General features: G+C 46.1%; 1 protein-coding gene across 1 annotated transcript; it reads right to left on the reverse strand.

Annotated features, from left to right (window-relative positions):
• Positions 1-2,010: 2,010 nt before the first annotated feature.
• On the reverse strand, positions 2,011-25,924 carry tnfrsfa (tumor necrosis factor receptor superfamily, member a). Its single transcript, XM_084486642.1, has 10 exons — positions 25,696-25,924; positions 12,531-12,705; positions 10,804-10,935; positions 8,339-8,450; positions 7,578-7,714; positions 7,175-7,264; positions 7,027-7,073; positions 5,948-6,259; positions 5,509-5,545; positions 2,011-4,861 (listed from the first exon to the last, which is right to left on the reverse strand). Exons 1-10 carry the CDS (start codon positions 25,726-25,728, stop codon positions 4,560-4,562), a joined length of 1,377 nt encoding a protein of 458 aa, XP_084342768.1. The 5' UTR covers positions 25,729-25,924; the 3' UTR covers positions 2,011-4,559.
• Positions 25,925-27,801: the final 1,877 nt, after the last annotated feature.

The raw sequence follows: 27,801 nt of genomic DNA on the forward strand, positions 1-27,801 counted from the left end.
CTCAGAGACACTAACAGTAGGCCTACAGGTTAATGCAAATAAACGAACCAGCCCACTGAAATGACAGGGAGGAAAATATACATATACAGTACATACACTCTATATATTAGGCTATGTATATATCCCTCCCTGTCATTTCAGTGGGCCCCGGCTTTAAAGATCATATATTATCTGTGAATCCATTAACTGCAGAGGTTAGCAACGTGGCACTGTCTGAAATGTTTAGATTTTGTGACACAAAATCGGGTGACACACGTTATGCGCAAACAAATCACCAATGCGACATAATTGTGAAACCAGCGGTGACACCGCAGTGTGAACCCAGTGTGGATGAGAGAGAGAGAGAGAGAGAGAGAGAGAGAGAGAGAGAGAGAGAGAGAGAGAGAGAGAGAGATAATCATGTGATTTAAAGAAAGTCCTCCGTGTGTCGATTGATTTCCACACATCCTCATGACAAATAAAAACTCCATGGAGTTACACTAGCGCTCTGATTCAGAGAACTAGTGACTTGAAGGAGACTACACAGCTAGCCATCTCTGAAGTTAAGTATCCTGTCTCTCAAAAAACATGAAAACATACAAGGCATCCTGGGAAAGTTTAGTTGAATGACGTTCAATGGACTTTGGCGCCCTCTTGTGCATCGGCTCAAAATAGTACATAAAATCTAAAAAACTCGAAGGAAGTATTGGGTTAGGTTGGTTGAACATGCAGTTTAATAATGTTGTTATATTTTAATTTAAAAAAATGTACTCAAATTTACCAGTACCAGTTCTAATTTACCAGTGGAAACACAATTTAGAAACTAAACAAATGGCTCCAAGTCGGTATTAGTGTTGTATATTAGACATACAGTGTTCCAAAATAAGGCAGACAGGAAGGAAGAACTCAACTGCCAACCACATTTTTCCCAAGCTTCCTGTTATGTTTTTGATAGATTACGTTGATAGCAATCAGCTCAGTTCATGGAGGCAACAAATAAATATTTTTATTCCTACATATAATTGTATTGAAAACTATAATAAACATTGTCTTTTAATGATGTGAACTAAATCTTCATGGGTGAAGAAATGAGGAGTTAAGGAGAATCATATGGACCATGGCTAGCTGAGTCAGCACACATGAAGCCACTGAGTTTAATGTATTATTCATTCTTCTTCAGTCCGGAGTCAGCAATATAATCGGTTACGTATGGAAAAGCCTAGAAAAAGGGGAGGAATGAAGGAGATTCCAACTACCAGAAAGAACTGTAGGCCTAGGCCTAGATACATTTCACGAATGCAATGATGCTCCCACTCATAATAATGCAGACTGGGACCGGACATTTTTGGGGTATTTATATCTGCAAAAAGTACAAGTTGTGCAAAACTGTCTGCCGTGTGGAGTGAATCTAGTGAAGTAAATCTAGTGAAACTACCATTATGATAAAACAAGCACAATAAACAGGCAAAATATACGATGAAACATTCCAAAAAACTTTCTTCACAAATACTTTGATATTCTAGTCAAAGATCAAAGAAAAAAACCACAGGTCCAACCTTTACCCTCTTGCCTGGTTTCTAATCATTAACATTAACCGTAATGCAAGTTAGGGCGCCTTTCCACACCACTTCCTCTCATCCTAATCATTAACACAAAGCACTCCGCTCTAGACGGCTGTGAAGCTCAGAAAACCTTCTCTTCTGTATCATCTCCTGTGGAATAATGCCAGGAGCTTAAACACGTGACAATGCATCAATAGCACATCCTCGACTTCAAAAGGGGCTCTTTAATGGCTCTCCCAAATGCCATTACAACGCGGCTTCAATAGCCTTTTCACAGAGGCATCGTCGCAGCACAAACACAGGTGTTGCTCATAACACTAATTTAGCGTCTGATTCTTTGACGTACCAGGGCCCTGGTGGTAACCAGAACTATTAATGATGAGACATATAGGAGGACTCCTCTGTGAAATGGGTTTGTGTTTTGTGTATGTACCAGAGATGGACAGAAACGCAGATTCTAAGTATTTTCTGTACAAAATGTTTAATTACAATTCATATATACAAATACATTGCTGACCTGCATTTGTATACCAGATTCATACAATAACCGAGTGAAAATCTGCTTACATAAAAGATGTACAGTACATTTTTATATAATCTTCCCAATGCTATTGGATGGAGAAATTGAACTGTTTTGGACTTTGGCTTTGACATATGTACAAATGTAAAAACACAGTAATTCTAGAAAATCAATACATACATTCAGACACAATACACACACACACTCTTTCTTCAATTGCCATAGAATAGAACATATATTACATATTCATCAGCTCTTCATACTCTGAAAGGCCACGATGAACGAAATGTTAGAAAAGAAATTGGTCAAGAAAGTCTTAAGAGAGTATAACAATGTGTGTGTCAGGGCAGGCGGTGTCTCCAGATATCTTCTTCATCAACAGATGGCAGTGCCAGCACTGAAGCCTCTCAGGCTATAAAATAGAATCTTCTCATTTCTTTGTACATCAAAAGCAGAGTCAGCCACCGCAGAAAAAAACAAATACAATCTAGTTTTAATGTCTACAATGACTGCTGTCCCCACCACTGTGGCGTGGTGCGTCCGGTGAGAACGCAAACTTCATTACTTGCCCCCCAGAAATAGCCTACTCTTTTTGTCACATCATTGTGTTGTATGTACACTCACGCAGGTGGTGAGATATTTATGCTCTCTCTGGACATGTATACAAATAAAAATGGCCATTAGCCAGGGAGCTAAAAATAAAAATAAATCAATGGGTCAATATCCAGAAAAGGTTTCCTTCATCATCTCTCAAGTAGAAGAACACCCAGTACCTGTCGCTGTATTCTCTATCCTGTCTGTCATTTATTGTAGGCTATGGGAGGTGGGTTTGTAGTTTAAAAACAACAAAAAAAAGCTGATTCAATGGGTTAGCTCTAATTAAAAAGGAATAAAATATATACATTAACGCAAGTACACATTGCCGTGTCACGTGGCGATTGTAGTGTTCGGAAATCGTTGCGATACCGCAGAAAATACGATGACAACCGTTGCTTTCGATAGTTGTCTACGGAGCAAGGCGTGGGGTTTTGGCTCCGCTGTGATGTGCAGAGAGGAACGACGGTGCTCGCGATGGACGGCAGCGCAGCGCTAGCTTTACAGACGGACGAGCTGTCGTTGGTTCCCCCCTCTGCAGTGTCTTCACACCATCACACCAGAACCTTTGTTTTTCTTGACCGGGGTTGAAACTAGCAATGACATAAATAACCATGGAAACTATATAATTAATAAAACATAAATATATTAATAAATAAAATGCCAGAACCTTGAATTTCTGTCTTACAAAAAGAAATGCAATGCAGGTGTTTGATTAGAAACCTAAGAGCTGTTTCACAGAGAAATAAAGAAAAAGGTTTCTGGGCAATGCTTTCTTACAAGAGGTGAAAAACACGTTCAGTAATTTATAGAATATGAAATAATCCTTGACTCTGGTTTGATCTGAATGGATTGGCACTTTCATCTTACTATTGATCAACGGAAAAACTAGTGAGAACAAAAAAAAGAGGTAACATATTCATTAGTAAGCCCGCCTTTCAGCGAACTCGTAACAACAACTAACACACGGTCCAATACATTCCTACTCCTCTCCGATGGCATTGTGCTTAAAAAAGACTTGGAAAATGTAGTTTTACTTTACAGACCAGTTGAAATCGATGTAGCTATGAGTATAACGTAACTGTAGCTCTACATGACTACATGTGCCTTGGGGATCAGTGCATCAGGAAGGCACAGTTTCAGTGGCACTGCTATCACCACTTCTGCAAACCAGTGTATGTATTTATATATCTATATATAAATCTCCTTGTCGCTCTACAGTGTATGGCTCTGCTCCAGGTGGAGTACCGGGGAGCCACACACTGACCGGGAGACCTCTGAGCTTGGATGGCTTCTTCACCTCTTAACAAGTCTCTACGGCCATCCGTGGAACCGAACACATTGACCATCTTACTTCCTTCGTATTTACGTGTGTGTGTGTGTGTGTGTGTGTGTGTTTGCGTGTCTGGGTGTGTGTCTGTCTGTGTGTCTGTGTGTCTGTCTGTGTGTGTCTGTGTCTACTACGAAATGAATCACTTCTGTCTTTGACGCCGTCTGCTCACAAATCCTTTTTTCTCGTTTTTCTTCATTTCCGCTGTTAAGCCAGACAACGTTGAGCGTTAGTCAACAGCCTTCAAGAAACAAAGATTGTTTTTGACTCATCCTTTCCCCCTTGTTTTCGTGCGGCTTTCATTTTCTCATAAAAAACAAACTAACTACTGGCTTTTTTCGAAAAAACAACACGGCCTCGTCATGAGCCACGCGGAGGTAAGCCGGTCTCCCCCCCCCACCCCCCCCCCACCCACCCGCCCGCCCCCCCTCCCTCCCCCTGAAAGACAACGTCAACAAACAGAGTCAATGTGCTTTAGTTCTACTCCTCATAGGTACTTTGTAGTCTCGTGGTTCTACTTCATCCGTGTTCCTCCTCCGCCACCGCGTGGTGGCGGCAGCGGCGGCGGCGGCGTTCAGGGCGTGCCGGCGTGCTTGTAGTAGCCCTTCTGCAGGGCGGCGCAGGCGATGCTCTCGGCCGAGCGCCGCTGGTCCATGCTCAGCAGGGCGTCCAGCAGGTTGTTGATGTCCGCCTTGAGGCCCTCCCGCTGCATCCAGCTCTTCAGCAGGTCGTACACCTTGTCCCCCGGGGGCGCGCCCTCCGCCAGGCGGATGCTGTTGTCGCTGACGCCGATGAGCCGGAAGAACTTGTTGTGGATCCGCACGTCCAGGTACTCGTCGAAGAGGTCGAAGCTCTTCCTCAGGGACTTCTCCGAGCCTGAGGGGGGGGAGGAGGGAACAAAAGAAGGTTAAACATGAGTGAACGTTGGCGTTGTTGTTCCTCAAACTCTTGTTTACATGGTATTCACATTTGTTATCCAATTGGAACGTTGTACCGATATCATCGGGAATGGAAAGAGATAATCCACTCAACGTGATTCTTAGTATTAAAGTCATGATAAAAGGGACATAAACACAGTGGAGGACCAATCCAAACATAAACAACACGATTCTGATCGAGAAAATGGGTCAAAGCTGTATTTCCCTCAGGGAGAGTAGATTAGCAAGATTACTCTTGTTTGTTCTCTTTTAGAGAGAAGTGAACCCAAATCAACACAACCAGTTCCCTCTCCTCTCCCCTGCACTGCAACCCTCTTTGGCACGAGTGTGAACACACACCCTGAAGGCTGTGAGGTGGCTGACAGTCATAAGATCAATCTATGATCCAGATAATATGGGGAAGCGACCTTATGGAGACGGTGTTCGCTACACTTAATTGTGGACGTCACGAACGGAGACAGTTCACGCTGGGGGCTGTCAACAGCTGTACTTTATGCCGTTGGTGTGTAAGTGTGACTGGCAAACCTCACACATAACACGAGCGATGTGAAGCTGAAAAACAACAACAACTCTGGGGACACTTACCTAAGAGTGGCAGCAACCGCATCTGCAAAGGATCATTCTGGGACATAGGAAAGAAAAAATTATGTTAGCCTTAGTGTTGAGGCTCAGAATAAGAACAATTTATTGTCGTTTACTGTTTACGGTTGCCATGTTAACATTAATGACCTGCACGTTGATTAAACCTACTTAGTTCAAATTGTTTCAAAGCTTTGTCTAGAGACATGCACAACCACATTTCAAAGTGGTTATTGACAACACAAAGTTATTTGCTTCATTTGCCCCCACGTCTCTCTCTCTCTCTCTCTCTCTCTCTCTCTCTCTCTCTCTCTCTCTCTCTCTCTCTCTCTCTCTCTCTCTCTCTCTCTCTCTCTCTCTCTCTCTCTCTCTCTCTCTCTCTCTCTCTCTCTCTCTCTCTCTCTCTCTCCCCCTCTCCCCCTCTCCCTCCCTCCCTCCCTCTCACCATGGCGGTGGGCAGCAGCGTCTGGGTGGGGGTGGGGCTGGGTTGCGGGGAGCTCCTGGAGGAGGACGTGGAGGAGGAGGGCGAGGCGGTGACGGTGGGCAGGGCGGAGAGGCTGGTCTGGGAGGAGCTGGTGGTGTTGGGCAGGCTGTCCCCCAGGCCGCGGTCCTCGTCCTCCACGGGGGGGCACGCCTTGCTCATGCCCGCCTGGGTCTCCTGCAGCAGCGGGCGGGACTCGGGCCGCGGGTCCTCGCCGCCCTCCAGGCCGGCGTTCTGGTCGTTCTGCCGCTCCTCCGCCGTGGCGCCGCTCTCGTCCTGACCACGGAGGGACGGAGACGGTCGGTCAAACGGCCCCGCTCGTTCTATGTTCTGCTCTGCATTCTATGTTCTGCTCTACATTGTATGTTCTGTGCCGTCACACGACTCACTGGGTCAAACCGGCCCAAAGTAAAACAAACGGTCTTAAAAAGGTTAATGCCGAAAGGAGAAAATGTGTGAAATATTTGAGTTTGAATGTCACTGGCATAAAGTTGAGAAAAGTAGATTGTAGAAATTAATAATTGCTAAATTGTTAAACACAAATACTGTTGTATAAGTGAATCCAATATGTAAACACATTTATGCCATCTTTCTCTGTGGACACATTACTTGGAATTCAAAGGCATCAAAAAGGTTCATTATTTGTTGCAGACTAAAAATAGACTCCTGGTATGTGAAGCAGCAGTGAAGTGAAAGTAGGTTCTCAGTATAGTGGAAAATATTATCTAGATGCACTTTTTTCGGAAAGTTTTTTAAACTTTAATTAGATTTTAAGGAAGCTGTAGCATTATTGCCGATTTCAAAACTTGTTATTTCTTAATGGTTACCTCCCAGGAGAATATTGTCTCGACAGACTTTTCCTAAAAGCTTGTAAGTGTCGATATTATTAGATTATTTCCATAATTCTCATTTTATTTGTTGTCCAAATCTGGAGGCGACACTATTAAACCAATACATATGTATCTAATCCTTGTCAACGCTCTAAAAAGTATACTATGACGCTGAAAAGACAAGCAGTATTATTGTAGTATAGTGATACTCACAATGGGAATCTTCACGATTTCACTGGACTCGCACAGCGCCTTTGAACCTGCATCACAGACAAGAGGACGCTGAGTTAGAAATGGAGTTGCCTTGAAGTTGTGTCTGGTAAAAGCTGAACGAACATCTAGGAAGGGGCGTCCCACTCACAGGGTCTCTCGCAAGGAGAGCGCCGCTTGATCAGGAACCACAGCGCCGCCCCGCCGCCCATCAGGAGCAGGATGACAACGATGGGGATCACTGAAACGAACGGTCACTCACGTGTTCAAGCGCAAACATGGAACGGATTTCGCTTCACTTTTGTAGCGGGACACAGAAAACACATTCAATCGTATTGTTTTTTCAACAGAGCAAAGCACACACACACAGCGTGGATGTAGCGGGGCTGTCGTATTTGGCTTTCCTCGTCATAGTACTAATATGACAAGGAACATAACAACAACAACAACATCATCAATACAAACTATTGTAAAAAAAAATACTAAAGTGGAAGGTGAATGGGGAAGGTACACCAACATGAAGTGAGCCTGAAGCAGACAGCGTCGAGTGTTACCTATGAGCCCGGGGGAGCTGGGGGCCGGGGTGGGCAGGAGGGGCGGGGACAGCTCGGTGGTGGAGGGGAAGCGCTTCCTGCACACCGTGTTGGAGAAGGCAGTGCACTTCTTCACCTCCTCTTCACCCGCCTTACACCTGACACACACACACACACACACACACACAGAGGACAGGTTAATATCAACACAACACCTGACACACACACACAGAGGACAGGTTAATATCAACACAACACCTGACACACACACACACACAGAGGACAGGTTAATATCAACACAACACCTGACACACACACACACAGAGGACAGGTTAATATCAACACAACACCTGACACACACACACAGAGGACCGTTTCAAGACAGGGACCACTGGTGAGAGGGGAATGTTTAAAAACTGGCAAGTTTAAGTTAAAAATGACAAATAAAACAGGGAATGTACACAAAAACAACAAACAAACAAAGGTAACATACGGTAACACTTAAAATAAGGGTACATTCATTAACCATTAATTAACATTAGTTAATGCAGTAATAGGCATGAAGTAACAGTTAGTTAATATCTAACTAATGGTCTAGTGATCATTTACTAATGGTGTCAAAGTTAACTCAGGTATTCTTTTTATATTTGTTATATTGTATTATTTAATAGGGTTCGGGTTGACCCTTACCCACTACCCCTCTATACCAATGCTCATTACTGCATTAGCTAATGTTTATGAATGGTTCATCGATGCGCTCCTATGCTCCGGTGTTAACGTACCTGGCACAGCGCTTGCAGACCTCACAGGCCTGGTCGGGGACGCAGAACGTTCCGGCTTTGCACTGACACTTGGTGTCCGTGGTGCTGGTGCAGGAGACCGTCTTCATCTCGTCTGTGGGTGGAGCAGACGCAGAAACACGGGTGATTACCATTCAGGGAGAGGTAGCAAGGTCACCCCATTCCCCACAGTCATTCCCTTTTCATTTTCGTCTCTCTTTGCCTCTTTTTTTATTTGTCGCTCTCTCCTCACACACACACACACACACACACACACACACACACACACACACACACACACACACACACACACACACACACACACACACACACACACACACACACACACACACACACACACACACACAGGACGGTCGGTGAGGCGTGTGAGCGAGAGAGAGAGCGTTAAACTAGGTGGAATGTGAAGAATACTCCCAGTGGAAGCTGCTCTGAGGATTTCTACCAAAGTCCAACCCTTTACAACCCTGGTTTACTCAGGCATTAAGGGCCATAGTTAAACATTATTCTATGGAGCGCTTCTAAAAGAAACACCATCCCTGGCTCTGGGTGAAAAAAAACGAAATCCCCCCAAAAACCAAACTACAGATCCCAGATTCCTTTTAAACCAATGTTTTCATTTCAGGCTCACAGAAAAATGCCAATACTACAATACGTGATGAATAGTGTTTTCTCTCATGGAGGGGTCGTCATGGAGGGGTCTTTCGAACTCCCTTTATTTATCATTCAACACCACAGCCTTGCCCTCATCTGCACTTTATTTGCAGCCGTGCGTTTGCTGCTGCTGCATGGCTGATGTAACAGTGATGCTTGCGTTCCTGGGGCTCCTGTTTATCTAGCACCAATGCTATGTTAGCCTTGGAAGGTGATAATGTATTGCAGGCTCAACCTTTGTGTTGGCCATCTTGTGTGTTTGCTTATCCTATTCAAGTTATCTTAAAGATCGCCGTAGAGAACAGCTTGAAGTGGAATAGGGACGGACTAATGCCATTCTTGCCATTCTTGCATGAACAAATGAAATGCAGAGTGGATAAATGGATATTGCAAAGTGTCGCTATCTCTGTTCAGGTCGACGTGAATGTAGGAAATTACAGAATCATACAAGCGAGAGGAAAGACCTTGTAAGAGTCTAATACGATTCTAAGTTAAACCTTAAAACCAAAAAGTAGCCACTAGATTCATTCTTTAATTCATTATTCTTTGGGCGATTGGTGCAAATGGTTAAGCTAAAGCTCTCTCTCTCTTTCTGCATCTTTTCCATTTCAATAATTGTTCGCACATCGCAGTTCGGACAGCTCTACAAAAGGTTTGCAGAAACTGGCTCAGTTTTCAAAGGGGGACATTACTCAGGAAAGAAGTTTGAGATTTAATCTTGAATTCAAAAGGCTGAACTCCTTCCAGATTTGTGAATACGTTTCCTATTCTTACGCTTTTCCTTTCAAACTGTGACACCGTTTTGGAAGCATCGCTGGCCTATAGAAACCACCGGCCTCTAGAGAGGAAAAGCTTCAATTCAAAATAAACCTGAGCTCCTTGTGACCATAAAGTAATTATCACAACAGAAGCCTATTTGATCTACTGCGTGTCTTTGCTCTCTTTTCCCTCCCTCTCTCCCCCTCCCTCTCTCCATCCAAGAACTACACGGTCACAAACAACAAATAAAGTGCAACGCACAGGTAATTTGAGCTAATTAGAGCAAGAGGCTCAGTGTTCTACCATTTAAATGTCCTCTTATGTTAAGCCCTTTAAACGCCCTATTCAATGGAACAGTGCCACGGCGTAAATAAAAGATACACTTTAGGACCCGCGCAACAAAATGGAGCCTCTTTTTTTACTCTCTTTTTTCCTTTTTTTTTGTGGACTCAATGAATACACACAAAGCCCTTCCCTATGTAACCGTAGTCTCTTCTGTTCCAGGGGCCTTGTGTCTTTCACAGACGCACAAAGACGGCCTGTGAGGGGAGACAATAACACAACAGCCACACCTAGGCTCCGGCCAGGTAAGAGTCAGACACACAGGCACATCCCTGGAGACGGCCGGTGCACTCCCATTCGTTGAATGAAGAAAAAGAAAAAAAAAAAAAACGCCACAAAGACCCGCCCTCCTCTATGCTGCTGTAACACTAGATGATAAGATGGGTGAAACAGCCACCAAAGAGAAAAAGGCACAGATGCATGTAAGGGATATCTATGGTAACTGAATATTAATACCGTCTCAATTGATCCCCATAAAAAATAAAGCTTGTGCAACAAAAAAAAATGAAGAAACTTTCATACAAACATGACGGTGCACGAAAAACTAGAATCGGAGTTGGCCCACTTGTGCACGGCTCCTTCTTTAGCAGATGAGCGATATGGCCCGGGGGCCCGGGGGCCCGGGGGCCCGGGAGCAGGTGTTTGGACACCGGAGCCCCAGCAGGGAGCGGGCCGTAAGCGGAGCGGCTCATTACCTGAGCGGCAGTGGGTGCAGGGCAGGCAGCGGTTCATCCCGTTGGAGTGCTCCGTGTACGTCTCCCCGTCGTGGCACCGCAGACACAGCCCCACCTCCAGCTCCCGGGAGCAGGCCTGGTCCACGTAGGTACCTGGTGGCGCGCGCACACACACACACACACACACACACACACATACATAGACACACACACATACACACACACACACACACACACACACACAGATGCATGCACATACATGCACACCAACGCACGCACATACATAGGCACACAGACATACACACACACATGCACACACAAAAATAGAGACACACACACACACACACACAGACACACAAAGTTCAAAACCCAAGTCTTCACGAGGCACATTACATTTGTGTGAAGATGTGAGGGGCGACACAAACTAAATCACAGTGATAACCACGATCCTCAAAAAGCATAACAACAAATCAGTGTTAAGATGTGAAAGCTGACACAAGGAATTCAGAGTATGACTGCAGAAATGCGATAAATGAGGTCCCTCAAACGCACAATGACAAAACATCTGCGTTGAACCAGCCCTGTCACTGAATAATTCAGGGTAAGAATGCTAAATTGTGCAAACTGAGGTCCTCATGTCCCACATTATGTGGAACAACAACAAGATGTGTTAAAATATGTGTTTATCATGACACAAACACACATCACAGTCCAACAGCATGCTAACTGCGGTTCTCACAACACCTGGTAGCAATAAGTCGTGATCAGATGTAAACAGAACTGACACTATAAAAAGCATCAGTCTGGCTGGAGAGTGGTGATAATTGAGGTCCTCAGTAGGCATGATAAATCTGTCTCTTCAAATCAAAACAGGCCCGACCCAGGAAATGCAAAAATGTATTATTGAAGTCTCCAGTTCACAACAACAATCAGCTGTGTTAGGATAAAAACAAGAAGTTATTCACTCTCCTTATTTTAGCAACTAAGGCCAATATGGAGTATGGCATATAGGCTTTAACTCTTCAGTTAGCAACAGAATACAACAATATGTACTGACATTTTATGCTAACGTGTTAAAATGCAGACTCAACTTCTCACATCGTTATTGTTGATCAAATAATCCTGTTTGTTTCAAATAATCAAAGACAAGAGTACCGCAGGAAGTACACACCGTCACGCCACCTGTTGTAAAGACACCATGTTACCGCTCTTTAACGGATCCCGGTTCAATTCCCTTCCAACAGCACTCGGATCCACACACGTGTGTGTGTGTGTGTGTGTGTGTATGTGTGTGTGTGTGTGTGTGTGTGTATGTGTATGTGTATGTGCATGTGCTAGGGCTGACCGATTAATCAAATTCAAATCGAAATCGCAATGTAATAGAACGCAATATGAAAATCCCAAAGGCTGCGAAAAAAAAAGAAGTGATTTGTTACCGTTACTGACTGGAGATCAGTAAGATTTATTTAATTTTCTTCAATAGTAAAGATGTTATATCAATTCATCTCAACACATCAGCCTGGCCTAAAGGAAAGAGCAGTTTATATGGTGACTGCTTCCAATGTTGTGTTGGTCAGACTAAAGAATGATTTATTGCTTTTTTAGTGAATAATAATACAGAACAAAAGGAACTTTTTTTTTTGTATGTATGTGTATGTGCGTGTCCGTGTGCACATGCGTGTGTGTGCGTGTGTGTGTGCGTGTGCGTGTGCGCACGTGCGCGCGTGCCACACTATGGCCTTGCTCACCGGCATCACAGTTGAGGCAGCAGAGGCCCTGGTGCTGGTACTGCTGGTTCTCCACGCAGGTCTTGAGCCGGCGCAGGGTGCGGTTGGCGTAGTCGTCCCCAGACCACTGGGCCGCGGGGCCCAGGCCGGCCGCCCAGCCCGCCACCGGGACACAGGAGAGCCACGCCACCGCAACCTGGGGGGGGGGGGGGGGCACGGAGAGGAGGGGACGTCAGGATCATACTATCTCCATGATCTGGAGGACGGATGAATGGATGGAGTCATGACAGGGAGAGGGAGAGAGGGAGAGGGACAGAGAGAGAGAGGTAGGAGAGAGAGAGAGAGGGGTAGGAGAGAGAGAGAGGTAGGAGAGAGAGAGAGAGGGGTAGGAGAGAGAGAGAGGGAGAGAGAGAGAGAGGTAGGAGAGAGAGAGAGAGGGGTAGGAGAGAGAGAGAGGGAGAGAGACAGAGACAGATAAGAAAGAGAGAGAGCAAGAGAGAGAGAGAGAGAGAGAGAGAGAGAGAGAGAGAGAGAGAGAGAGAGAAAGACAGAGACAGATAAGAAAGAGAGAGAGCAAGAGAGAGGGAGAGAGGGGTAGGAGAGAGAGAGAGAGACAGAGACAGAGACAGATAAGAAAGAGAGACAGACAGAGAGGGTGAGAGACAGAGAGAGACAGAAATAGGAGAGAGAGAGCTACATAATTTAGTACTTCTCATAGGACACCGTGTGTGAGCAATCCAAGGTTTAATTCAAAGCATCTGATTTTAAACAGCTATCGTGGGAAAGCAAAAGGGGAGAGCTGTCCGACCCCGTCTGATCTAGAGGTAAGGCAAGCCTTTATTAGCAGCACACACACACACACACACACACACACACACACACACACACACACACAGAGTCTGCATGTTTGCCGACCACTAGAGGCGACACTAACTCAAAAATGAACCAATCCAGGTAAACGTATTGCATCAACTTGTCAGGCCGTTCCACCACAGTATCTAGCGGGCCACCTGTCGCCCCCCCATCTCTCACACCACCTGGGCCTCTCCTGATCTATTCAAGTGTGGGATAACCACAGGCTCTATAGGTGGGGTTGGGGTGGTGCTGGTGGTGCTGTGGAGGAGGGGGGTGGAGGTGGTGGTGGGGGGGGGGGGGCAGAGGACAGAGAAGAAGAATAAGGGGGCGAGCACTTTAGTAACCCCCCCCCCCCCCCCCCCCACCCCCACCCCACCCCCCCCTGAGGCATTTGCTGTTTATTCACACGCTTTTCACCGTGTCAATGTGAGAAGGAGCCCATTCATGGGCCGAACAACACACTTTAGTGCCTCGACTTCAAATGACCCACATTCTGGGGGCCGGGCCCTTTGAAAGGGCCGACACGCTACACCGCCGCCGCGCCGCCACCGACGCAACCGGACACCGGCCAGAAATGAAAAAGAAGAACGACGCCTAGTTTTGGAGGTTTTGTCTCCTCCTGCTGTTACATCCCCCCCCCCCCCCACCCCCCCCCCGACACACACACACACCTACCTACACACACACACACACACACACACACCTACACCACCCCCCCACACACACACACACACACACACACACACACACCACCCCCACACACACACACCTAACCTAACAGGAGCCGGAGGAAGAGAACAGGTTAGGGAGAAGGAGGGGGACATCTCTACAGCACAGAGAGAGAGAGAGAGAGAGAGAGAGAGAGAGAGAGAGAGAGAGAGAGAGAGAGGGAAGGGAGGCAGGGGAAGGTTGGAGAGAGTGACACACACACAGATACAGAGAGAGAGAGGGGACAGAACAAAAGGTGTGCGTGTGAGAGTGAGGAAGTGAGACAGAGAGTGAGACAGAGAGCAAGAGAGAGAGAAGAGGGTGACCGACCAGCGCAGAGACACAGACAGACAAAGAGACTCCCAACCCTGGACTTGGCTTCCTAGAACGGCGGCCATGCCTTGTTGTTCCAGCAGAAGTTTCCCTCTCCCCCTCTCTCCCCCTCTCTCTCCCCCTCTCTCTCCCTCTCTCTCTCTCTCCTTCCTCTGTTTACGTCAGAGTTTCCAGCGACGCTGAGACGCAGACAGCCCAGCACTCACAATCACACCATTTAGATCTATCCAAACATTCGGAGAGTGTGCACGCGAGAGCCCGTGCCTGTGCACGGCTGCACGTGCACGCCTGCAAGTGTGTGCGTGTGTGTGTGTGTGTGTGTGTGTGTGTGTGTGTGTGTGTGTGTGTGTGTGAGTGTGGAGCAGAAGACAAGCAGGAAAAGGGTGGGGGATAAAATGTGTACATGGAGAGACTAACATCTTGTACGGTATAGGCCCGAGGACCAGAATACCCTGTGTGTATATGTCTGAAGGCTGGGGCTGGGAGGGGGTGGAGAGAGTTGGAGCAAGAGAGAGAGAGAGAGCGAGAAAGAGAGACAGAGAGAGAGAGAGACCAAGACCAAGAGAGAGTTAGAGCGAGACATGGAAACTCACTTCCACAGACTAAGCACTGGAATTCCATGTTAATACAAGCCAGAGAAAAATGAATATTCCTCATTTAGGAGTGTGTGCGTGTGTGTGTGTGTGTGTGTGTGTGTGTGTGTGTGTGTGTGTGTGTGTGTGTGTGTGTGTGTGTGTGTGTGTGCGCGTCGATGCGTGCGTGCCTAGGAAACGGCCCACGAGACAAAGAGGAGGGACAAACCAGGCAGGGAAAGACAGCCAGAGAGAGTTCCTCCCGTCACTAGACGACATGATGAAAAAGAAAACCCTGTCGACCACACACACACACACACACACACACAGACACACACACACACACAGACACACAGACACAGAGTCCTGAGAGCCAGGTGGCGGGCTGGCCACAGCGGACATGCGGACCGGAGGACGACCTCGCTGTTTGGATGTTTGTGCATTCCAATAGATGCGATGATTCCCAGAGTTGTTTGCCGCAGCACACTGTGGAGGGGGACGAGGCCGTGCTTTTAATATTGGAGCGCGTCCCCCAATGGAGAAAACCCATTTCATTATAAACGGGCCGCAGACAAAAGAACGATAGGTAAAAGACAGAGCGCGTTGCCAGGGCAACGCAGCGGGTGCCCCAACGGATGTGGGATATTAAAATGGGTTCTGGATATGACATTATCTGGGGCCATGATCCGTTTGCCCGTGATCCTTTAGATCCATTGTGCAGCGACACAAAACTCTCCAGCATGAGTGGGACTATTGTGCGGCAGTTGTGTGTCCGTCTGTTTGCATGTGCTGCTGGCTCCCATTAGAATTAACACACCCACCTGCCGCGGCCGAAGCGCCAGCAGCATTCATCGTATTGTTGCGACGCAACCGCACAATATTCTCTGTGCCTGGCAACGCGACCGCGCCGCGGTAAACACGCGCCTCGCACAAACACTTTTCAAGTCGCGATTTGCATCCAAAGTTGCAGAAAACCCAGCGACCCCTCGCCTTGGCTGTGAACCGCCTCTGCTTGAGTTGAAACAAAGAGGTCCTCTGGGCACCGATTGGTCCCAGTCATTTGTCAATCAAACGTAAACAAAGTCCCGCCCCCCCCCCCCCCGGGAACAGGGGAAGGAGGAGCTCCTTGGCCTGTAACATGTGAGCAGCCTTGGACTGTAATTGGCTCGGTTCAGAGTGTACTGTGGCTTGATTGGTCACTACTTTGTCCTTGGGAAATGTTCAAGGTCCAGCCGGATGAGGCCACACTCAGGCCTTTCACACGGAGAGACAGATACACAAATCAAGTAGAGAACGTGGACTCACTGTCTCGCAATAAATACACAGTTGTTATGAAAATGTCGTGAAACGCACTACTCGGAAACGCACTACTCAGACTGAACTTGAACTTGAGGTATTTAACAAAACACATAATTTATGAAGACGTATTCAATACAACACTCTCTTGAAATAAATACACAATTGTTAGTCATGAAACACACAACACTAGTCGGACTGAACTTGAACTCGAGTTAATTAACAAAACTCATCCTTTATGAAGACGTTTTCAATACAAAGACTTTACTGTTAAATATGGGAAAATAACAACTTTCTAAGGAGGGCCATCATCTGAAGTGGGACGGTCTCTGCAGCAGTGAGAACTGACGGACACACACACACACACACACACACACACACACACACGTCAGCCAACCCTACCACTTAAAACCCAAACCGTATTGTATACACAATCACTTTGGGAAAGCCACAGTGTGGCTGGGTTCTACCTCCTGAGGCAGAGCCCGGCACACTAGGATGACCATAACTCCAGTGTAGTCGCTCCTCGCCTGAACCACAGGCCCTGGACCCCGTCCAACAGGCCAGGCCTGATGTGGGCCGGCCCACCTCACAGTCCTCTGTGTTCCCCGGCCCGACGGACGGCCTCTCGGGCCGCCGCCGCCGCTCCAAAAGAGTTCCAGTGTGGGCCCGTCCGCCCGTGTGATTAGGGTTTAATGCGCTGCTTGTGCAGGGCCAACGTGGAGCTAATGGCAGAACAATGGGAGGCTACTAAAGAGTCTTCAGTAGCCTGTTTATGCAACAACAGTAGCGCCCCTCCGTTTCCTCTGGCCAGGCCCGGCCCGCGCTTCTTTCTATAATTGCCCTCCGGCAATAACTCTGCATGTACAACACTAAGACAGTATCTGTGAGCCAACAACAGGCCGTCCTTTCAGCTAATCCCTGCGTTATCAATGCACCATTTAGCGGGTAGTGGGTTCGCTTCAGCCCCTGAGTGAATTACCAGTCGGCGGCCATTATAAAATGGAAGCAATCAGGGAAGGTTTGGACGCATCCCGCTGCGTGCACGCAGACACACACACACACACACACACACACATACACACGGACGCATGCACACACACACACACACACACACACATGGACAGAAGCGTACACAAAGTGTATTTCATATAGGCCAGATGATTTGAATCATAAGCATCAGATAAGGAGTGGCACGTTGTACCTCATTACAAGCCGATTCCGGAGGAACCTGACCCAGCATGCCTTTCCAATTAGCCACTCCTTGCCTTTCATCTGTTGTCTCGGAGGGCCATTTGTGGAGCCCAGGGACACAGTACTGTACGCTCATGAGCAAAGTCATGAGAAAAATACAAGGCAGCCAATTTCGGCTTCACAATGATAGAGATATGTTTTATGATTGGAATTTGCAGGGACTAGAAATTGTGCACAAAACGTGTTACAACCAATAATCCAAATACCACCTTTTTATTTCCGGGTGCTTGTAGCGTCCCAAAAACATCTAAAGGGCCGATGTTGCATTTGTCCCTTACTTGAGTGCTAAACTGAAGCTTAAATCAGATAGCAGATGCACACAGTAATTGCGATACATTACGTCTCCCTGGAGACCGCAACTTTGGGTCATTAGAGTATGTTGACATACTCATCAACCATTTCCTCCCCGAGAGAAACACCCAGCATTCTGTGGAAAACATCTCAAGCATCAGTCTGATGCCGCATGGCGCCATCCCAGTTAAGGGAGCGAGCGACCTTTTGAATGTCAAAACTTTTAACCAACTTTTAAAGTTTGTTTGGCAGGTGACATTTTTGAACTGGATTTAATTAAGATGAGAATGTTGATGCCATTTGTCGGTGGAGTTCGTTAGTGCATTGTAATTGAATCTCAAGGCTTTGGCATGTGGCTCTGTAAAGTCAGATTTTGCCACATTGTATACTACTAACTACTACGTATCGACGAGTGATTTACTCAAATATAAGTCGGCATTAATATTGCCATGACATCTTATCTGCACATCTCTATTTTCCTTCCTTGAGAACACAAAGGATTGCCTTGCGTGACATAGGCTACTGTGGGAGTATCTGGGATTTGACAAGGACAACTTTCTGATAAAAATACACTGTGATGCAGTGTATCCTGCGCTTTACCGTAATTTATGTTTGGGGAGATAATACTGTTTTGAGATCGGAAGGCTTTTTGCCTCCACTATTATTTAAAATGTCAAGCCTGCTGCCAAACGCTAATCAAGAGGCTCTCGGAACGGAAGCTAATCTGCAAACAAAGGGAAATTAAATTCAACCTCGGGTCATCAACAAGCCGCGACGAAACAAGTTAAAAAGACGCAGCAAAAGGGAGACCTCGCCGCAGCGCATTCAAAATGGTACCCTTTCAGTTGGCTCACACCAACCGAGCTAACTCTCGTTTTACAGTCGGAGGGCGAGTAAGGGGACTCTTGACACCTAAATGTTTAGGAGTAAAGAATGCGGTGACTCTCTGGTCCCAGCTGTCTTCTGTAGCACCCGACAGAAGAGCGATTTGCTGGGAACCTTTCCGCGTGAGGAAAACGATTGGAGAGCTGGCGTCCTTGACCTCGACAGCGCATGAAGTGGGCTCTCTCTGGGCATTGTTTTGGGAGGAATAGGAAGAAGCGTTTTCCCCTCCGATGATGAATTGCGACCATGTTTTTGTGATAGAGATTGTACACAAGGGCAGCGGCAGCACCCGCCAAGTTTTCTAAACTCGGCCAAACTACAAACAAACTCTCTAACGCTGGCTCCCTGTCTGCGGTCGGCCATTAGGTTCAGGAGTTGTGAGGAATTGTTGTTCCAATGCGAGACGAAGGAAGAGAACACTCGCATCCATTTAAAATCCTTCAAAAATCCTTCAAACAAACGCGAATGGACAAGCAGGACCTATGGCCTCCATTGTTTGGGCCTTCACATTCATCTACGCACACACACACACACACACACACACAGAAGCGCGATACACACACACACACACACACACACACACACACACACAAGCGCAATACACGTGCGCACACACACACACACACACAAGACACACAAGACACACTTTCACAAGCACACACCCCTCAACACACACGTACACACACACACACACACACACACACACACACACAGAAGCGCGATACACATGCACACACACACACACACACACACACACACACACACAAGCGCAATACACGTGCACACACACACACACACACACACACACACACACACACACACACACACACACACACACACACACACACACAAGACACACTTTCACAAGCACACACCCCTCAACACACACGTACACGTACACACACACACACACAGCGAGTGTGAGAGCGTGTGAAATGTGCTCGTCCCCGCCTCTCAGAGAGCACAGGAAGTGTGAGACAATGCAGAGGCTTCATGCCGGGTTCAACTCTAAACTGTTCCTCTCCACGGCACGGCGTCTCAGCAGCCCGGCCGCAGCGCGCCACACAACATATCCGCTACGCTACGGTATTTATAACTCCGGGAAGCTGCAGCTCTCTCCACTACTACTAACAAACAGCGCTCATAAACACAGCACACACAAGCTAGCGCACGCGCGTGCTAACGCTAATGCACGCGGACGCTAACATCGTGCGTCAACGCGCGTGCCAGGGCGGTTTTGATATGCCGATATATATATATATCGAGAGACGAGAGAAAAAGTGTTACAGGATAGATATAGATATTTCCCTCTATCTGTCCTATCGCGATTTTACCTTGCGGGCAGTGTTGTAGGTCATTCTGACGACAGGGTCTCGGACAACAGTCGGAGACAGAACACGAGTCAAAAGATACGATCTACATTGTACAAGTGAGGAAAATAAAAGCAAATCGCAAACGCATATGGAAGGCCAATGAGAGAGTGCTCAGTGTGCGGGTCTTTCTGGACAGCTGTTGATTTTAATGATGGCGTCGGAGAGAGGGTTTGGCCTCTCAGCGTGCCGCTCCGGTTTATGTGGATGTGTGGCGCTGCGTCTGGGCAGCGGTTTATTCTGATGTCCATGTCTGAGTGAGGGTTTAGCTCAGTATAAAACAGTATAAAATACAACCTTGCTCATTTAGAATAAACGCTCATACACAACGACGACAGTACAAACTATCACAAAGTTGCTGTTGGTCATAACACGCCCCCCTCCTTCCTATAAAGTATAAATAGACTTAGGTATGTATCATTATCAAGATATAAAATGACCCATATCTTGATAGAAGATGTTGTCCATAAAACACACGTGCAGGCACACACACACACACACACACACACACACACACACACACACACACACACACACACACACACACACACACACACACACACACACAGGTGTAAGGACGGTTCACACGTAGACGTTGGCACTGCCATTCAGAAAGCGTTTATCAGATCCCGTGGTGAGCCGTCTGCTGCCAAGTCAGTGTGAGACGGCTTGTGACCGCACGCCGCTACACTACGCTACACTACGCTACACTACGCTCCACACACTACACTACGCTACACACACTGGTGTTCTGGTGACGTGGGCGACGGCGGTGTCGGCGCTGGTGGAGGTGTCGACAGGTGGGTTTGTGGTTGGGTTTTCACAAATGCTGAAGAGTGATGCAGAATAACAGCGAAGAGTGATGCAGAATAACAGCGATCGTTTCTTTTCTTGTGGCCTTTGTTTTGCTTTTTGATATTCAGCTATCGCCGCTGCGTCAAAGCGTTTCTCGAGGCGGGCGGTGACTCAAGGGCTGCTGCATGTCACTGTGCAGCGTGACAAAATGTCACCACTTTGATCAAAATTCCACTGGTAACAGAGAACACATGCATTGAATCAGCCTTGTTCTTTTTCGATTCAAATCCTCTGAGAAACAGCCTGAGATTTCCAGAACTGAGTAAAGAAAGAAATACCCAAAAGACCAGCAAAACAAAACAGAGAACAACAGGAGGGAGAGGCTAGGTGTGTGTGGACTCAGATGACTAATGGAAAAAAAAGCCCTAGATAATCCCTCTCACCGACACTGAGAGACTATCAAACCCCAGAGCCACTATCAAACCCATGAGCCACAACGCCTGCTCTAGGTGAGAGAGACGGGGGCCCGTGGAAGTGCCCCAGGTTTACAACCTTATCTATAAACAGGTCCCAGGGAAAAATGTGGACAATGTGACTGTTGAAACAGGTCAACAAGGTTTAAGTGGACATCAATAGCTCAAATTTATATCTGTGTAAACAGTGGCCCAATCCACACACGGTGAGTCAAGCACAAGAATCGAGTCCAAGAAGACTTTTATTGTGCTCTGTTTTCGGATATTGTTGCAAGAAGCACAGAGATAACAAGGTTATAAATGGCCTGTGATATTGCTCAATGTCATATTCTGTTGCACTGGTGTCCAACCCAAGCTTAGTTTATTTTGTGGTTATTATTTGGGTTTGGCTTTTAATAATATTAAACAAATGTTCGATAAGCCCACTGCTGATTTAAAGTACATTGAAGCCTGTTCAGAACATAACACCCCTAGTATTATGGATTACAACTAAAGTCGTTTTAAAGTAGAATGGGGTCATAATATAGTACTGGCAGTACTCATTTAGGCCTAAAATAATCAGTACAAGATATAAACAAAAATAAAATCAACATATTTCTGTTGCCGCCGACCCAAAAACACACGCCAAGCGCTATGTGTGCGAGTAAAGAAAATAATCATAACAAGGCTACTTTCACACGCGACTCCCTGCTCCCCAACCTAACAAGTTGGTCATTGTAAAGCTGCGATGAAACACATGTTTGGTGCAGCGACCCCCATGCCAGTGACCCCGAGGAATATTAAACAAAAGCCCTGCTGACTTCCTGGTCGAATTCCTTTTCAAACGCTCCGGTATGTTCTCCACAGTTTCAGACTGGAGACTATTGGACTGTGGACAGACTGTTCGTTTTTTCTCTTTCTTTTTTAACAAATGTTAGAGTGAGCATTGTTGCATTGTGTTTGTCAGACTCAATGTGAATACAGTAGACTACTGTAAGCGCACAAAAACCGTGCAACGCAACATCAGCTTCGAGTGGACGACTTAATATCTTAGACTTATGTTTTAGATTGTGTTTTGTTTTTGCTAAAATGAAGACATGGCACGCATGATTTGACGTTTTTCTTCCTACAACATCAATGTTTTCCTTTCGCTCTCCAGTATGACCTATCCCTCCAACACCAGACAAACGTTACAGATCTCTGCTGCTGTAGACCTCCACTAAACAAAACACTCAACGCCAAGTCCAGAGCAGTCGTGCTGCTTTGATCCTGAGAACCCCGCGTCGTGATAGATTTGCCCATCGTTATATTTTCATACATCTTCTGGCTTTCAACAACAACATCATCGGGCGAAGGAAGTGAACAAACAGCTTCACGATGCCTTCCTGACGCACACATCTGCCTCTCCATCACGCCACACAGATATGATGTGAGCGTTTGCCGGTTCATCATAGAGATGGATTCAGAGGAACAAAGCCAACGGTGACTTGGGACTTGTTTTGATGTTCCTCATGAAACAACAATGGCCGTCTGTGGAGCGGGAGGAAGCGGCCCTGTGTTCCAGTTTGAGCGTCGTGAGCAGTTGAGGAAAAACATATTTTTGCAAGCTTTTTGGATGTTTTTGTTGGAGAAGTTGCCAAAGAGAAACAAGGTTGGTCTTGTGTATTCAGGAAAAGTAGTGAGTCTGAGAAATAAGTGGATTGAATCAGTCCGTAAGGGTTTGAATGTACATAACTCGGCCCAACGCTTCACTTGTTGCCATTGTTTATAAAGTATGGTTGCCTTAATCGTCGGGAAAATTTAAATAGGCCAGATACGATTTTGTTGAATGTGGAATGCAAATAAACAAGTTAGCCCTCTGAGAACCGTGACTCAGATCTTTAGTAACGGAAAGGTGAGTCAATAGGAGACACCAAGGCAACCACATCACAAATACACTGCATCTCCTCAGACAACTTCACTCTCTTTTGGATTGTTTGAAAGGGAGAAAATAAATGGTACTGTTGAGTCAGCCCACCGCTGGGCCCAAGCTGATTCTCTCTACTCTCCCTAATGATTAGCGGACATGAAAGGCGACAGACAATAGCCCCCCACCGCCACCTGTAACCAAATACCTCTGCATCACGTTGCATTATTCAACAGCCATGAACGTTCTCAGTGCCACCATCTGCATAGTTATGTATTGACAAGAACAACCCCGGGGTAATAAGATACCGCTCGCTAAGCTACATTAATGCCACTGCTGACCAGAACACCAAGCGAGCAAGGGCTCTGGCTCTGGCTCTCTCTCTCTCTCTCTCTCTCTCTCTCTCTCTCTCTCTCTCTCTCTCTCTCTCTCTCTCTCTCTCTCTCTCTCTCTCTCTCTCTCTCTCTCTCTCTCTCTCTCTCTCTCTCTCTCTCTCTCTCTCTCTCTCTCTCTCTCTCTCTCTCTCTCTCTCTCTCTCTCTCTCTCTCGTCTCAGATGTCCATCCTGTTTTTGCTTGTGTTGTCCACAGAGACACAGGGAGACATTTCCTGTGTGAACCCACGCCCAGAAATACTGTAAGCAACTGCCGATCGTATCGTCGGGGGGGAAGGGGGGGAGGGAGGAGGGGGGGGAGGAGGGGGGGGAATGACAATTATCCCAAACTAGTTTGATGCCTCAGATATCTGTTGATCTGCTGTGTACAACAGCAGCACAGGAAGTTTATTAGAGGGTCGGGAAACTCGGCACGTAGACTCTGTGGGAGTCTTGGTGGGGGGGGTCTACGTCGGGGGCTACACGTTCCTTTTTTTTTTGCTCGGCCCCATAGCAACAGGCCCTTCTGGCCAAATACCCAGAATGCTGTGTGTTTTGTGGCAGATAAACAATGACTTTGTCACCCGCGGACGATTTGTTTTAACAGAGGACCGCACAACTCACTGATCTGAGATCAGCGGGGCAGCTTAAGAGGACCATCTCTAACCTTTTCAGGGGTAGGCGCTCTGCTTGTCTCCTTAACCTGGGGGCCACGTTTCCGGTCTATCTTTGTCTTATCATTGTTTAATCCACTTTTTCACCATGAATACCCTCAACGCTGAGTTAAACTTGTTTAACTTTAACTTGGTGATGTAAAAGTATGTGTGTAGTTCATCACAAGACATGCTGCTGGTGCTACTTACACTGTCTGATATTTACATTACACGCATGTGACTGGGGATGGAATGCATAGTAATGGCAATATACAGCTCACAGGCCGAGACAAACACTCACACACAATATGGACATATATATGTATATATATACAGTATATATATACATATATATATATATATATATATATATATTACACACATAAATATATACATACATATGTAAACATATACTGTATATATGTTATATATATATATATATATATATATATATATATATATAACACACGTATATGTATAAACACACACATATATACATACATACATACACATCTACATAAACACATTTACATATAAATAAGATGACGTAATCCAGGCCTGATGGCAGCTTAACAGTATTTATAGTGTCAGCCGCTGGCGCTGCACAGTTGGAAAATGAAGTGAATGGAATATACTGTGTGGACTTGGCTCTTGGGCTGGCAAAAAAAAAAAAGGGAAGAACATCGTATTTCGCCGCTGATACATTCTTTTCACTTTTTTAAACTCACTGCCGCATCTTAAACAGGCCGTTTGCACCATGGGCTACCCTTGTTATTGTACCAGTTATCATTGCAGACTTCACAGCCTATGTTGCCTCACCCTGCACAGCCGTCAGCTGATCTCAACATCTACAAGTGCCCTTATAACACAACTGTACCTGATGTCTTACACAGCTGCTCATAGTGTTGGACGAAAACGGCCCGAAAACAAAAAGGTTTCAGATTGCTACTTATCCAAGGAAATATCTTTTCAATAGTCATATTAGCAGGGAACCGCCACAGTGGTGAGTGTGGTGGTATGATGAGTGAGAAGGCTGTTCCCAGGCCTGTCCCGTGTGGAGCACCGCTGCCCTGTGTGTGTGTGTGTGTGTGTGTGTGTGTGTGTGTGTGTGTGTGTGTGTGTGTGTGTGTGTGTGTGTGTGTGTGTGTGTGTGTGCGCGTGTGTGCGCGTGTGTGAAGCGCGCTCCACAATAAAACACAACGGGACATTTGGTATCAAATTGTAACAACACGAGTGGAACTATGGTGTACTGATACAATTATAGGACTAACGTATAAGCATACGTCTCAAAAATATCACAAAAAAAAGTTATAATTGAGAGTCTCGCGTAGAGGCCGATGCTTTCTGGTGCGATACACGCTCCACTTTAGAGTTTGACGTGTGACCGGTAATAATGAAATTACTTCCACAGTTGTTTTCAGTATTAGTAATCGCTTTTACTTACCAACACTTTCCTGACCACTAAGTCGAAGTTCATGTTGGAACTCCGCGATCAGAGGAAATCCACCGCCTTTTGGAGTCGACCACCAATCTGAAGTTTAGGAACAACTTCTTATGAGGAGAATCTGATCTCAATCCCGCAGTAGTCAACCGGGTCTTTCCATGGGGTTTAGTAAAGGCAATGTTGATAGTTTAAATCTCAGCAAGAGGCTCTCTCTCTCCGTCTGTTGGGGGCAGCGAGACTTTTGGGAGACTCAACTGAGAGGAATTTCGCTAAGACTCTCAGTGAATGACGTCGATACCCTCGGTAGCCAATCACAGCGCGCCGTTCTGAATGATAAGTAGGAGGCGACGCAGAGGCCCAACTTAAAGGGTTAAATCAATCAAAGCAAGCTCTGAATCAAGTGAATATTCCATTTTGGCTAGTCTTAATTTTAGCTTTTCGAAAATTGTTCTTTAAAACGTTATATTGTGGCACTCGGCAGGTTTGTGCTGTCACTAAGCATTCGCTTTAACTGGATTATTCTCGACTTTTCAAAAATACATAATATATCATGACATTTTGTAGAAAAAAATAAAAGCATGCATGGATCAGGGCTATATTAAAGTGACCCATATACACCTTAAAAACAAAGCAATGAAATAAATAACGGTGTGACGATAACCAGTAAACAACAGACGGTTCACAGCCCATGTGACCCACAGACGACCGGCCGTTCAGGAGGATGCACCCCGACGTGTGGACCTCATGCTTCCCACGCACGTCCAACCTGAGGTTCAAGTCTGAGCTATCGAGGAAATAACTGTCCTCCACTTGGGCCACTTCCTGTGTTCCTCCTTATGAGGTCATTCACCGCCGACTCAACAACAGGAAGTGCAAGACAGTGTTGTTCGCTGGCCGGCCCGTCCTGAGTCCGTTCGGTGGAGCTGGAGGCTATGTATAACAATCTGTGGATCTTTGTTAATTACATGATGTTGGAAAAACTTTATGTTCCATGATTCATATGACACCGAGCAGTATGTGACCTCATACTTTTAAAATAGTAGACAAATTGTAGACCGTTGATAAGTGTACATGTGTTAATGGGTTTGGCGGGAGTGTGCAGGCAAGTGTGTGTGTGTGTGTGTGTGTGTGTATGTTTGGTTGCTTGAGTGCATGTGTGTTTTTATAACTGTGTGGTGTTTATTTTTGTGTGTGTGTGTGTGTGTGTTTGTGAGGTTATGCGTGAATGTGGCTGTTTATTTGTGCGTGGGTGTGTTTATTTGTGTGTGTGTATGCTGTGGCGGGTTTTTTGTTTGTGTGTGTGTGCATGTGTGTGTTTATCTCTGTGTTATCTTTGTGTGTGTGTTTATTTGTGCAGCGAGTTTATTTGTGTGTCTTTGTATGTGTGTGTTGTCTGTATTGGTAAAGTGGTGTGCGTGGTGTACATGTGTGTATGATGTTAGTGTGTGTGTGTGTATGAGTGTGTGTGTATGTGTGTGTGTGTGTGAGAGTGGGTGTGTATGTGTTTGTGTGAGAGTGGGTGTGTTTGTGGTGTGTGTGTGGGAGTGTATGAGTTTGTGTGTGGGAGTGTATGAGTGTGTGTTTGTGTGAGAGTGTGTGTGTGAGTGTGAGTATGTGTGTAAATGTGTGTGTGTATGTCGGTGTATGAGTGTGTGTTTGTGTGAGAGTATGTGTGTGTGTGTGTGTGTGTGTCGGTGTATGAGTGTGTGTTTGTGTGAGAGTATGTGTGTGTGTGTGTGTGTGTCGGTGTATGAGTGTGGGTGACCTGTGAGGAAAAGGAACTTGAGGAAAGGGGACAGGAAAGGGGAGCTTTCCTGGATGTCAGTATTGTATCTTGTGACGTTGCTGCTTATTGTTTCACTTGCACTTCATCAAGGCTGCAGCAGGACTGAGCAGGGCCACGCAGCCGGCCAATCACACACTGTTCTCTGCAACACTTTAGCTGCACCTGCTGGGTTATTTACGTGCGTATTGTCACTGATGTCCTTTGGGTTTATCAGACCATGTAGGGTCACGGTGTCAACAACAAAAGGGTGGATTAAAAACCAAGCACTGGTATTAAACATGAAGACATGATAAATGTGAATAGATCCTTTTAAAACATGA

This window comes from Micromesistius poutassou (assembly GCF_964030765.1).
Source record: "Micromesistius poutassou genome assembly, chromosome: 22".
NCBI lineage: Eukaryota > Metazoa > Chordata > Actinopteri > Gadiformes > Gadidae > Micromesistius > Micromesistius poutassou.

Bases quoted from the DNA above. Each gene is read 5' to 3' on its own strand.
- tnfrsfa (XM_084486642.1), bottom strand. From the start codon at position 25,728: ATGAACTTCGACTTAGTGGTCAGGAAAGTGTTG. The intron at 6,260-7,026 runs GTGAGTATCACT...CTCCGTGGTCAG, and splicing joins AAATCGTGAAGATTCCCATT to GACGAGAGCGGCGCCACGGC. The intron at 4,862-5,508 runs GTAAGTGTCCCC...CCCCCCCCTCAG, and splicing joins GCGGTTGCTGCCACTCTTAG to GCTCGGAGAAGTCCCTGAGG.